This window comes from Oppia nitens, unplaced genomic scaffold (genome assembly GCF_028296485.1).
Source record: "Oppia nitens isolate AA-2021 unplaced genomic scaffold, nextdenovo-longstitch-racon4-pilon3 scaffold28_pilon_pilon_pilon, whole genome shotgun sequence".
NCBI lineage: Eukaryota > Metazoa > Arthropoda > Arachnida > Sarcoptiformes > Oppiidae > Oppia > Oppia nitens.
In genome coordinates, this window is record NW_026533208.1 from 907310 (window position 1) to 922500 (window position 15191).

Sequence of the window (15191 nt, forward strand, 5' to 3'; positions counted from 1 at the left end):
TATATAAAATCACAATTCAAATGGCAATTAAATATATTTTAATACAATTAATATATAAATATATATGTATTTTTTTAAAACAATTCAATGCACTATATATATGATGATAATATTATACATATATAATATATTGATGTATGGCTTGATATATTAATTGATGGGCTAATTAATATTAATTGAATTAATTATATATTAATAATAAATATAACAATAATAATTTAAAGCTAACAATTAAATCAATCAAACAACAAAAATTTGATTATTTTAAATCATAACATTATTATTAATATTAATAATAATAGTTAATTTATTTAGTTTTTTTGTTGTATACATTATTATTATTATAGTATCACTGGATATATATTTATATATATATAATTGTTTGGATATCTTCACAGATGCTAATGAACTGATTGATTGATTGTTGTGGTCATCAACTGGTTTGTAGCCGATTATCGGCGGCCAAGAAAATCATGGATTGCATGGAAAATAWATTTTTTTAAATATTTATTTTTTTTTAATTATTATTATTATTGAAGAACAAACCAAATAATTAATAAAAATATATAATAATAATAATTTTTGGTTACATTTGTGTATTAATATTAGTAGATATCATATCATATATATATACTGYACATACATATGACTACTATTACTACTACTACTACTAGTAGTAGTTTAAATGCATTTGAATTGAATGGCAAYACAAACACATCTCAGTTCAACACAAAAAAAAATATGAAAATAAAATCAAATAAAATAAAAACATTTGACACAAACAGTTGGTATGTTATGTGTTTGTGTTAGCGAAACACTGGATGAGAGGAAAGTCTATCCCTCTCTCTCTCTCTCTCTCTCTCTCTCTCTCTCTCTCTCTCTCTCTCTCTCTCTCTCTCTCTCTCTCTCTCTCTCTCTCTCTCTCTCTCTCTCTCTCTCTCTCTGTTTCTAAACATAAACGCTTGCAAACAATATCTCTATACACAAACATTAAGATATATTATGATATTTTCAACTCACAAATATATACACACATATATATATATATATCAGTATATATATATATATATATACTGTATATACTAAACAAACGCATGCTCTTCACTGATAAAACATACAGTTCCCCCCCACACACACATACACATTACACACACACACACACACCCGGGGACCCATACATACTAGTGCTCCTGTGTGTGTGTGTGCAATAATCCCTGAGCTGGTACTGATGGGTGAGGAGTTAGGTTAGGCCAAACAAACAATAAGTGTATATATATATATATATTTTTTTGCTCAGATATGGAAATTTTTTAAATAATATTGTTGTTGTTAGCCTATTATCATATGATAAAATATTTATATATTTTTTTATGTTTGCAAATATACATTGATGTACAGTATATATATATATATATATATATAAATATTGATTCAAATTGATACAGAATATTCCAGTCTCTTATTGTTGTTGTTGTTGTTGGGGAATATTTTTTCATATTATTATTATATTCCCGGAAAATTTGTTTTGTTGTTGCTTACAACCCTCTCTATTCAATATATATATATATAGTCTAACATTATCTCTACTATCATATGCAACACAACAACAACAACAACAAAATCTAAACACAAATATTCAAAATTTARAAAAAAATATTATATATATAAAGAGTTTGCGCTTTACTTAGCAAAAAAACATATGATATTTTTACCGTATGTTTATAATGTTATGTTATATAATTATGTATGTATTATGAGCTAAACAAACTATAGCAACGGGTTTTTAATAGGGACTGATATTCAAAATACTGTGTGTATGTATGTGTGTGTATGTRTGTGTGTGTGTATATGTGTGTGTATGTGTGTGTATGTGTGTGAATGTGTGTGTATGTATGTGTCTATATGTGTGTATGTATGTGTGTGTATGTATGTGTGTATATGTATGTGTGTGTATGTATGTGTGTGTATGTATGTATGTGTGTGTATGTATGTGTGTGTGTATGTATGTGTGTGTGTATGTATTAAATAATTAGTTATATAATAACAATACATTTCATTCATATAAAATAAATTAATTAAAAATAAATCGCTTTTCAAGTTTTGATTATATATTTGCCTAAAACATGTTATCTAAAGTATTTTATTTCAATTTTTTTATTCTATACAGTAATTTAGTAATTAATTTAATTAATTACAAAGTTTTTCTTACTTGAATAGTATATCAATGATAATATTGTTGGAGAATATATATACTGTATATGAAGTATCAATGAAATGTTTTATATATTTTATTTTAAAATATCATTAATAATTTATATACTACAGTATAGTATAATGAATAATACTGTAATAATAATAATACGATAATTTTGATTAAACTAATGTCTCAATTGATATTAACATTTTAATTAACTATTTTATATAGATATATATATATATTTAATTTGATTGTATATTACTGTAGTACAATGATCAAGGTCAATAATATAYTRTGTTGATATTATTGGCTATTTTTATTTTGGACATTAAACATATTTGAATGGTTAATGTTACTTTAAATTTTTAAAAATTATTTTTTAATATATATATATAAATTATAAATTTTTATTAATATATTGACATTTTATAGTAAACGGATAATAATAATTGTTATTTGAATTAAAAAAAATAAAACATTTCATTTATATTGACATTTAGTGATTAATCGATGAAAAACTTTTTTTTTGGTTAGTTTTAATCAGTTATTATGTAATAGTTTATTGGAAAAAAAATTTAAGACTATTTTTATAAACTGCAGACAATTTATATCAACAAAAAAAATATATTTAAAAAATCAATTACTAATCAATTAGCTGTCATTGTCTCATATATTGATAAAAAATAAAATTTTTTAATTGATTTTTATTTAGGCAATTATTTTTAATTTCATTCATAAAAAAAWCTCTAAATATTAAAAACTAATTATAATATATTATAATATTATTTTTAAATGAATAAATATTTATTTTTATTTTTTTAAATATGATAAATTATTAAGTAAATTATTAAATATTTTCCAATTTATAAATATATAATAGTTTGATAATACTTATTATGATTATATGAATAAAAAAAAGTTTTAATATAAATTTATGCAATAAATGCAAATATAAAATAATAATTAATAAAAAAACATATATTAGCTATGGTATAGTTTATAAATAAATTTATATATATTTTTTTAAAAATTTTAACAAATCATAACAAATTTTTATTATGTTTTATATTAAATATTTTTTAAAAAAAAATTATTTATTTAATTATATTTCAATTTATAAAATTAAACAGATATTTTTTTCAATAACTATTTTGTTTGAAAATATTTTCAACAACAACAACAACAAAAATATAAAAAAATCCGGAAATCAATTGACATATATTGATATGTTTTAAAAAATATTTTTATTTTATTAATTAATTATATTTTTTTATAAATAATTTGGATTAATATATATATAAAATATATAATAATTTTATTATACACTTTATATATTATAAATATATTATATATATCATATATATATATAAATAGTATTTTTAAATTTCCCACAAAAATTGTATACACATTATAACATATGTAGGCATAGGCAAAAATGTGTCTATATTTACACAAAAGATTATAACATATATATGTAAAATAAAATAAAGATAACACACAAAAAATTTTGAATACTTTTATGCATACAATACAAAATACCTCTATATAAAAATCACATGTAAATCATGTGATTATTTTGTTTTTAAAATATTTTTAATCAAAGTATATTTTTCAATACTAATTATAAATATGACAACTATAATAAATAATAACTATAATAATTTTCATTGTGTCAAATAATTTTCGAGATATTCGACTTTAAAGTCAAAAATAAATATTTGTGATATTAAATAATTTTAGTATAAAATTTAGAATTATTTAATTATAAAATTATTTAGTAAAAATTAAATATAATTTCATTATAAATAAAAAAATAGTTTTATTATATTAAAATATATTATATTATAATAAACCTAATCTAAAAATAATATTTATAAATATTTTTAAGTGTAATATACAATATAAAATTTATATAATAAAAGTATTTAAAATTAAATTAAAAATTCTCTATAATTTGATTAATAAAATATATATATATATATATATAAAAAATAATATATATAATTAAAAAATTTCTTTCGATAACTTTCAATTAATTAAGATTTATAATAACAAACATGACGAAATTACTGAAAATAATAATTCAATGTGTTACTAAATTTTGATAATTTTTGATAATTTTTTTTATTATATATTTATGCAATTATTTTTTGTGTGTATTTTTTATATTTATAAAATACGACGTTATTATTGCTAACTCTACACAACCATACGTAGACTGCCGGCGATTAAACATATGTTTGAATTTTTTTTGAACATATGATTTTATGTTACCATAGAAACGTTTGTTAAGGGGACTGGTAGTTAATAATAATAATAAAAATGCCGTATATCCATGTACTGTAATATCTATCCATAATAATAATAATAATTTTAATTAACAATAACTTTTATACAAATAATTTTTTGCTATCTATCATATAAAAACATTATTTATACATAACTTTATACATTAATTTGTAGTATAATTACAACTATTTTATACATAAGTTATTATTATTTTATTATTATTTGTTGAATATATTTAGCAAACAATAGTATTGTTGGATATATTGCGATATACAGTACTATACTATCGGTGAGTATATAATAATATTTTTAAAAAATACATTATTATTATATATTATTACTTTTTAAACTTTTATATTTGTTTAGTTTAAATGTCCAAAAATATTATATTAAATAATATATATATWTTTTTAAAATTAATTAATTAATGATTATTTCTATTTAAAAAAAAAATAAGTTTACAATTTACAGCCTATCAGATTATTAAAAATATGATCAAGGTCACAAATTGATAGCATATATTACATTGTTGCCATATTATTATTATAATTATCCATGTTATTTTTTTCAATATTTACATTATATTTTACTTAAAATACATTGATAATTWTTTTTGGTGATTTATTAAAACATTAAATTTAAAAATATATATATATATATTATAAATTTAACTAGGAAAGTTTTAATTATATAAATTATATATATATATATAKATATTAATATATGTCTAATAATCTCATTTTAAATGATATCATATTATATAATATATCACTTATATATATATATCAATGAACTTGTTTTTTATAAGTAATAATAATAAGTCTACTTTAAAAACTAATTTTCATTAAGTTTATAGTTATTATAAATTGATATTAAAWACTAAGCTTTTATTTTTATTTTAATAAAATACAKACAATTTATACCATATATATATATATATATATATTCAATTGACAGTCATTATCCCATATAATGTTTTTTTTAAACAAAATTATAGTTAATTTCATTTTTAAAAAACTAATATTTTAAATAATATGCTAATAAATATTATATTTTAGTATATATACAGTATATTAGTAGTACTAATAATGCACTTTATTTTGAGATATGATAATTATTTTTTAATGTACTGTATTTTTTATCATCAAAAAAATAACCCATAAAATATTGAGAGAGAGAGAGAGAGAGAGAGAGAGAGAGAGAGAGAGTACCGTAAATTTCCACACAAAATAAAATTGTTTGATAAAACACATTCACTATTTGAATCACTTATTATTGTAATATATTTATGTATAAGTTTTTATTATTTTATTTATTTTTTTAAAAAAAGTGAGAATTAAAAATTTTAAACTTTGAAATATTTATTCATTGACTAAATATAWATATATATATATATAGATATATATAAATATTAATTAAAAACAATAATATATTTATTTTATTTTTTTTTTGTAGCAAACATTTTGTTGTTTAAACATAAAAACAACAGAAAATAATTGTTTGATTAATTAAAAATCCAAACAACAATCACAACAACGAAAAATTATGGGATTTGAAGAAACTACTGGAAAAGTATTGAAAAAATTTGTTAATTGAATTAAATTTTTTATTAAATAATTTGTTTTTTTTTATTCAATGGACAGCCTATTGAATGTCGGGCAGCAGTGGCCTGGGAGGCGAAAAAGCCACTAACACTGGAGACAATCACTGTCCAACCGCCAAAATCGGGTGAAGTACGTATCAAAATTGTGGCCACCGGTGTCTGCCATACCGATGCCTATACATTGGACGGTCACGACCCTGAAGGCACCTTTCCGTGTGTGTTGGGCCACGAAGGCGGCGGTATTGTTGAGAGCATCGGCGACGGTTAGTTTAGTTAGTTAGTTAGTGGTTGTGTGTAAGTGTGTATGAATGTGTGTGTGTGTGTATTATTGTATGTGTGTGTGTATTATTATGTATGTATGTATGTGTGTGTATGTGTGTGTGTGTATTATTATGTATTTATCTGTGTATGTATGAATTTGTGTGTGTATTATTGTATGTATGTGTGTGTGTATTATTGTATGTGTGTGTGTGTATTATTATGTATGTATGTATGTATGTGTGAATGTGTGTGTGTATGTGTGTACATATATGTATGAGTGTGTGTGTGTATGTATGTATGTATGAATATGTGTGTGGACATCACCAATCAGTGGAGATTCCTAAGATTTTAAAAAAAAATTTATTTTATATATTTATTTATCTAATTAGGTGTGACATCAGTCAAACCGGGCGATCACGTTATACCATTGTATATACCCGAGTGCGGTGAATGCAAGTTTTGTTTGAGTCCGAAAACCAATGTTTGCAGCAAAATCCGGTTGACTCAGGGCCGGGGTCTGATGCCCGACGGTACTTCAAGATTTACGTGCCGTGGCCAGACACTCTATCATTTTATGGGTACATCAACGTTCAGCGAATATACTGTTGTGGCCGAAATATCGGTAGCCAAAGTTACCGACGATGCACCCCTSGAYAAGGTSTGTTTGCTTGGTTGCGGTATTTCTACGGGTGTCGGCGCTGCCCTGAATACGGCCAATGTTGAACMGGGCAGCAACTGTGCCGTCTGGGGATTGGGAACCGTCGGWCTGGCTGTTGCTCACGGYTGYCAACTGAGAGGCGCCAAACGTGTGATCGGTGTCGACGTAAATCCGGCCAAATTTGAAWTGGCCAAACAGTTTGGTTGTACCGAATTTGTCAATCCCMGAGACCATAGCCGACCGATTCAGGAAGTACTGGTCGAAATGACCGACGGCGGACTGGACTATACGTTCGAGTGTATYGGCAATGTCCAGACCATGAGAGCCGCACTGGAGTCCTGTCACAAGGGTTGGGGTGTTTCGGTTATTATCGGTAAATATAATAYTAATAATAATAATAGTCTATTTGGTGTGTGTGTGTATGTGTGTGTGTATGACTACCTAATCGCTTCTCATGTTTTTTTGTCTRTTTTATGAAATTGTCTAAAAATAAAAAGGTGTGGCCGCTAGTGGTCAGGAAATWAGGTAATTATTTATTTATWMWTTAWATATATAGATATATGTATAATAAATGTATCTCCCGATATAGCACCCGACCATTTCAATTGGTAACCGGCCGTACTTGGAAGGGAACGGCWTTCGGCGGCTGGAAAAGTCGTCAAAGTATACCGAAACTGGTCGCCCAATACATGGACAAGAAGCTAATGGTCGACGAGTTTGTCACTCATACGAAACAGTTGKCTGAGATTAACGATGCCTTTCAACTGATGCATTCGGGAGAGTCGTTGCGGACAATTGTCTACTATTAATGATGAGACAACCGATTATAAAACCGATTATACAACCGATTATTATTATTATTATTACAATATTTTTATATATATATSTAAATAAAATGGKAAAAACAATATACAATTTAAATGGCATTTTTTGATTAACCCATTGATTGTGTGTTTTTTTAAATAGTTTTTTTTTTTGATAATATAATAATAAATCTGTATTTTTTTAATAAYCCTAATAATGGAAGTATTGTTTGTTAATTGATAATTTACTGGAAATATTAAAAAYAATTATTGATTTTTAWTWGAAATAAATATTCAAAATAAMTCGGAAACTGTTTTAATGGTAAAATGAGTTTAAAAAATTTATTTTATTTTTAAWTTTATTTTTRTTAGTTTACTAATTGATTGATWTCTATAGCTAATSTCAATTGAAATTATGTKTACTTTATATATATATATATTTTATTATTAGCTTTTTTATTATTATTATTATGTGTTAATATTGATATATAGRTATAAAAATATAAATTATATATTTGATTTAAATAATTGGTAATTTAGTGATTTATAATTTATAAAAAAAATCCAATTATCGTTAAATGATTATTATTTATATTAAAATATATATTTTTCAAATAAATATTTAAAATCATTGGTAATAATAATAATAATAGTTTGATTAATCACATTTTAATTTAAAAAATTTATCTAGGTTATGGCCAATCAAATTTAATATATTTGAAAATTAAATTATTGTTATATTTTTATTAKATTTTTTTAACAATGTATTGTGTTATTGATAGTAAATAATTTATATTAAAACTAATTATTTCAATTTTGATAAATAWTTTTTTTTTTTTGGTTAACTAATTGATTGATWGTTATGCTAATCAATAGTAATGATTTATACAATATTTATAGTTTTTATTTATTATTTGTTAATTTTTTTAATATATATTATATTTAATTTAAATAATTAGTAATTTATCGATATWTATATTAATAGAAAAGCTTTGACTGGTTTGAGTGGTTTTTAAAAAATTTATTTTTTGATTTTAATATTCAAATTTTGTTTATATTTATAAATTATAAGTTATAATAAACTGTAATAAATATATATTAAATTTTAATAAAATCATTACTGATAGTAGAAAACTTGGTCAATTAACTAAATCTATAAGTTATCCAGGCCAATCAAATAATAATAATTTTTTTTAAATGTTTTATTAGCTATTGTGTTTTTATAGTGTTTTATAACTTATTGTTAAATAGAAATGWATTTATATTTATAAATAGATAAAATAGTTATTATATAATTGTTTTTTGATTAATTGAGAAACAAACTAAAAATATAAATTATAATTTTGTTGTAGTTATTAAAWAAAATAGATTTTTAACGKAAATAAATCCAATGAAATTAAATATAATAAAATAAAKAATTTTTATATACAAAAAATAAATTTTGTTTTTAGATATTGGGTTAAAACAAAATTGATTGATTGATAGCTATGCTAATAGTAATGATTTATATTTAAAACGTTTTATTATTATTATTATTATTATTATTGTGTGCTATTTTATATTTTTATAATTTATAAGTTTTATTTGTTTTTTTAAAGATAATTAGCAATTTATCTATATATGGAAAAAGCTTTTTATTTTTGACTAATTGACTGATTATTTATATAAAAAATTATTTTATAATAACTCTTTCCTAATATAATACTCTTTATAAAGTCATTTGTGGCAAACAAATTGATTTGTAATAATAATTATTAKTATTTTATAAAAAATATATTAATTGAATATGATTTGAGTGCAAATCTAAAGTTACAAAATAAAAATAAATTATTTAGAAAAAAACTAATAAAAATAATAAATTATTATAAAATTGTTTTTTTAAATTTTGAATAACAAAAATATTATTTATTGACAATTGTTAATTTTATATATATATTTAAAAATATTTTTWAAATCAATAAAATATTGTTTATGATTTAAATTACTGATAATATGTAAAATTATTTWATGTYATTATTATTATTAAWTTATTTATATTTTATTTWTATTTGTAAATTAAATTAATAAATAATTATTTTATRTTGTATTTCCATATTAATCAAATTGCTCCAATTAATTATGGAAATTCAATTAATTTTTTAAAAATAATATTATAATTTAATTTGTTTGACCATTAATTAGATAATATTTTTTATGTTTATTTGTTAATACWCTATATTAGTGTAATTGAAACAATATTAATAATAATAATAATAAATCATTTAAATATATATAWATTMAATGAGTATATTAGAGTATGAATAAAAAATAATAGCAATTTTTTTTCACTAAATTCAATATTTAAAAATAAATTTATAGTTTATATTATAATAATAATATTATGAATAAAARAGATTATAAATATWTTAGTTTAATATTTTAATTATACACAAAAAAAATTTCTGATAAAYAATATTTATATATTAATATATGATTATTGCATGAAATTTGCAAAATATTTGTTTAATACAAAAAAAAAAACTAACTTTAAATGTAATTTAAATGTTATGTCTATACAAATAAATATTAATCATTAATACTTATGATTAKTACTGTTAATAATATTATTATTTAATAAATATTTTAATTTATRAGTTTATTAACAGTTATAKAGTATAACTTATATATATATATATATGTTATTTAATATGCGATATAATCTTAYGAAATACAGAACTAAAATAATTGAATAATTTCTTATCAAAAAAATAAGATAAATATATTAATAATATWTTTATAATAAATTACWRTTTAATCTTATTAGGCATRAAAAGATGCAAAAAAATTTTTTTATTAATCAAAAAAATATCAATTTATTTAATTGATTTCTCTAATTTTTATTAAATATGTTTTAAAGTAATCAAACAACAAAAATATTAAATTACTAATATTAACAAAAAATAAATTAAAAATATATATAATTTATATATCACTAAAAAACTGTGTGGTCTATAARATTAAAAAAAACAAATTGCATAACTATATGATAAATATATTTATATAATAATATAATATATTCAAAAACATGATTTGAATACTTTAGCATAAAAAATATATGATTATTATTATTATATAAATKATAYAATATATATATATATATATATATATATATGTGATGAAAYAAAACTAAAATAATATAACAACAAAAAAAACATAACAACATTTCAAATCATAACCACTTAACTAGCGATAAGAGMTGTATGGGTAAGGTATGTGTTATTATTATTATTATTATTATTATTATATAATATTATAAGTCAAGCCCTGAGCTCTAGTAGGTGGGCGTCCTATGTGTGTGTGTGTGTGTGTGTGTGTGTGTGTGTGTGTGTGTGTGTGTGTTAATAAAAATGAGGCACTACTCAATTGATTGCTCCCTATGATAATAATGATAATAATAATAATARTAATAATAATAATAATAATAATAAATTTTTCGGTCCGATATTACATTAAAAGCATTTCATTTTTTTAAATTTATTAACWAAAATATTTTTATTTATTAATTATTTTTACGTCCATATAAAGCCAAAAATTGTTTATTTTTTTTTTTATTACTTACTGTGTGTTTGTTTGTTAGTTGCGTTAATTAATTTCAAATATAGTAGTAGTAGTAGTAGTAGTAGTAGTAGTAGTAGTAGTAGTAGTATAGTAGTAGTAGTAATGTTTGTTGAAAAGTTATGTCCAATTTATTTGCAAATTAATTATTATGTTTTTTTTAATATTAATATTTTAAATTATAAGTAATAGCTTTTTTCTTCAAAATAATGCATTAATTTCTAATTAAATGAAAAATAAATTAYACCTAAAAAATAGTATGTAATGTGTTTATCATGTGATGATAAAACAGTGTGTATTTTTTGGTATATTWTAAATAAATTTATTTTTTTCAAAAAAAAAGACAATTTCATAATCAATTTATATATTTATTTATTTTAAGATATACTGTCTATATATATATATATATATATATATATAGTATTTTATACTATATWTTAGTATATTATACAACAAATAATTTACAAACTATGATATATATATATAAAATACATTAAAAATATAAAATTAWAAAAATATATTTTACAATTATTTTATATCAATATATATATATTTATATATATATAATATAAAGATATTTTTATTTTTAATGAGTTAATTAATAAATGCATTAAAACTCTGGAGACACAACACATACACACACAAGCAGTTAATAGTATAGTTAAAAACAATTTTATAATAATAATAATAATAATAATAAAAATGTTAATAAAAATTTATATAGAAATAACTTTGCGTACAATTTGCAAAAAAAAWAATAATATTAGTAAATATTTTAYRTATTTATTTTTAAATTAAAACTATTTTAAACAAAAAAWATAATAATAATCAATACTTTAAAAATTGAAAAGTTTTTTTWAAAAAAAGTTAATTAAATATTGTTTTTTGGGGAGAAAATATAAAATAACAACAAATAAAAACAATTTATCGATAATAAAATAAAAGTGTTGAGTGTTTTATATATATATATATATATAAATGTTTGCTTAATAAAAATACTAATGTTTATACTGTATATAAACACATTACACAAAAATGATTTTWAAAATTTCAATTACTGTATATTATTGTAGATATATATATATATATATAGGAAGGGAAGGGTTGTTAGTTTACAGTATGTTTGGTAATGTAATGCAATATATATATRTATAATAGCTTAATGTATGTATATATTACTAAAAATTTATTTATATTTATTTTTTTTATATATATAAATTTTTGTTATTTGTTTGATAGTAGTCTCAAGTGAAATATAATCGAGGTTTGCGTTTACAAACAAAAAAAATGCAATTACGGTATACAAACATAACATACAATTTATATATATATATTTGAGAGTAACAAAAATATCAATAATAATATTTTTTACAAAAAAAAAAACTTAATGTAAGTTAATGTCCGGATAATTGTGTTTACATTAGATTTTTTGTTTTKTTTTTCTCTCTCTCTCTTAACATTATTTTTAGTTTTTATTTACAGTAATATATTGTACTGAAGTATGAATTTTGGGTATATAACGACTAGTCTTTCAATCAAAAAAAAATTAWTATTATTAATATATATATAAAATAAAAATTAWAAAAAAAACATTTATAACAACAAAAATATATATATATTTRTATAATATTTGATTGATATATATAATACACAGTATATATATAGAGTTTGGATATACTGTATATATATATATAATAAAAATTTATTTTATTTTATTTTTTTTTTTRWAAAAATCAAATCAAATATAGAAATAGTTGTCAAAATTATTGAACGATGGCTTCAATGTCGGCGAATGTATYGATTTGGTGATGACCTCATCCCTGCGGTTCAGATGAAACATAACGTTTCCCGATCGGTCACATGTCTTACTCCACGGTAACTATAGGTTAGAGAGAGAGAGAGAGAGAGAGGATGAGGAAGGGGTTCATGGGATGAGARAAACATTTTTAAARAATTWAAATTTTAAATTTAAAAAAAAACAGTTAACAGTTAAGTGTTTTTTTTTTGTTGAAAATAAATAATTGTTTTCTCACACAATTAAGATGTTTTAAGGGTATAGTATAGTGTAGAGTATATTATCATATAATGAGTTTTTTTTTTATAATATAATTATTATTAAAACGAAATTCAATTCAAAATTGAAAGGTAAGGTTAGGTTAGGGTAACAGTCCGTTACCTGTATTAGGGGTATGTGTGAAAAAAAGTGCAWATAAAAGGTTAGTTTAGTTTAGTTTAGTTTCACTGTACCTCACGTTTCCTCAACTGATGATAATCCTCGTTAGTAACGATAATATTTCGGCGCATTTGAAACACAAATACGTCGGGGTTTGGCCACTGGGACTGTATGGCCAACGGTATCTCATTGGGCATAAGCTTGCGTTCGCCTACAAAAAAAAATTGCGATAATTTTTTGTTAGTTTTCAATTAAATTTTTGTTATTTTTTTTTGTTGGGATAAACGATACATACATTTACGTGAAGGACAGACTTCATATAAGGCAAACTTTTGTGATTTTTCATTCAAGTTATAGCAGTTAAGCAACAGTTGAATCAATTCATCGCAAGTCGTCCGGTCGGACAACAGTAGACTCTTGTAAAGYGACTATAAAAATATAGATATATATATATATATATATATATAAATAGTATAAATAAATGGTATATTTTAGTTTAAGGGAGGGGTTRGTTGTGTTGGGGTGTCTAGTAGTCTGGACCCCGAGAAATAAATCATATGTATATATATATATATATATACTAATATATTTTAAGACAACACATACCCCTGACATTAGACAGCTGTCGTAGATTTTTATAAGACCACCGCATCTCATCATCAATGAAAACCTAATATAAAGTGAGAGATATATTATATATGTAATACATATTATGTATATAATGAATACATCAAATATATAAACAATTTTTTGTTGTCTTTTTTTATTTTTAGTTGAATATGTTTATTATTACTGTATTATAACAGACATACATACATACGCATATACACACACATATATACACATACATAAGCATACATAAACATATACACAAATACACATACACACACACATACACACATACACATACACATACACACATACACATACACATACACATACACATACACATACACATACACATACACATACACATACACATACACATACACATACACATACACATACACATACACATACACATACACACAWACATACACACATACACATACACATACACATACACATACACATACACATACACATACACATACACATACACATACACATACACATACACATACACATACACATACACATACACATACACAYAYACATACACAYAYACATACACAYACATACATGTGTTTGTCTGATGTTATGAATATATTCATAATTTATTRAAAWWTTTTATTTTRTTAGACTCGTTGTTGTTAWTATGCTAACAGTCGTAAACTTACTTTAAATCTTTTTGCGGATAACATGACTGTAACAGCGCTGGACAGGTGTCGTCGTCCAACACCATAACACTCCGGATGGGAATACCTAATGAATAATAATAATAATAATTATTATTATTTGTTAGTATAATAAAAAAGATAGATAGTATAGATAGACAATATATATATATATATACTGTATATAACTTAAATGCTTWTATAAAATAAAATTATAAATTGAAAAATATAWATGTTTTTCATATTAAAATTGTTCACTAAAAAKATCTAAAAATATTTTTATTATTAGAGAATAAAAAAAAYTTATGAATTAAAAATAAAACAATAAAAAACAAT

At 21.2% G+C, this 15191-nt stretch overlaps 2 protein-coding genes across 4 annotated transcripts in view; one reads left to right on the forward strand and one right to left on the reverse strand.

The window, feature by feature from the left end:
* Positions 1-1202: 1202 nt before the first annotated feature.
* On the forward strand, positions 1203-7877 carry LOC128954586 (alcohol dehydrogenase class-3-like). Its single transcript, XM_054300188.1, has 7 exons — positions 1203-1244; positions 4726-4775; positions 5942-6058; positions 6130-6352; positions 6740-7381; positions 7506-7533; positions 7598-7877. The coding sequence occupies exons 3-7, from the start codon at positions 6032-6034 to the stop codon at positions 7815-7817; spliced, it is 1140 nt and encodes a 379-aa protein (XP_054156163.1). The 5' UTR covers positions 1203-1244; positions 4726-4775; positions 5942-6031; the 3' UTR covers positions 7818-7877.
* Positions 7878-13143: 5266 nt separating this feature from the next.
* LOC128954577 (uncharacterized) overlaps positions 13144-15191 on the reverse strand; it is a 14957-nt gene continuing 12909 nt past the window's right edge. For all 3 annotated transcript variants that reach the window (XM_054300177.1, XM_054300176.1, XM_054300178.1), the window contains exons 4-8: positions 14859-14943; positions 14185-14248; positions 13874-14006; positions 13653-13789; positions 13144-13284 (exon numbers count right to left, since the gene is read on the reverse strand). In XM_054300177.1, the coding sequence (XP_054156152.1) occupies positions 13144-13284; positions 13653-13789; positions 13874-14006; positions 14185-14248; positions 14859-14943 (560 nt within the window). The remainder of the gene's footprint in view (positions 13285-13652; positions 13790-13873; positions 14007-14184; positions 14249-14858; positions 14944-15191) is intronic.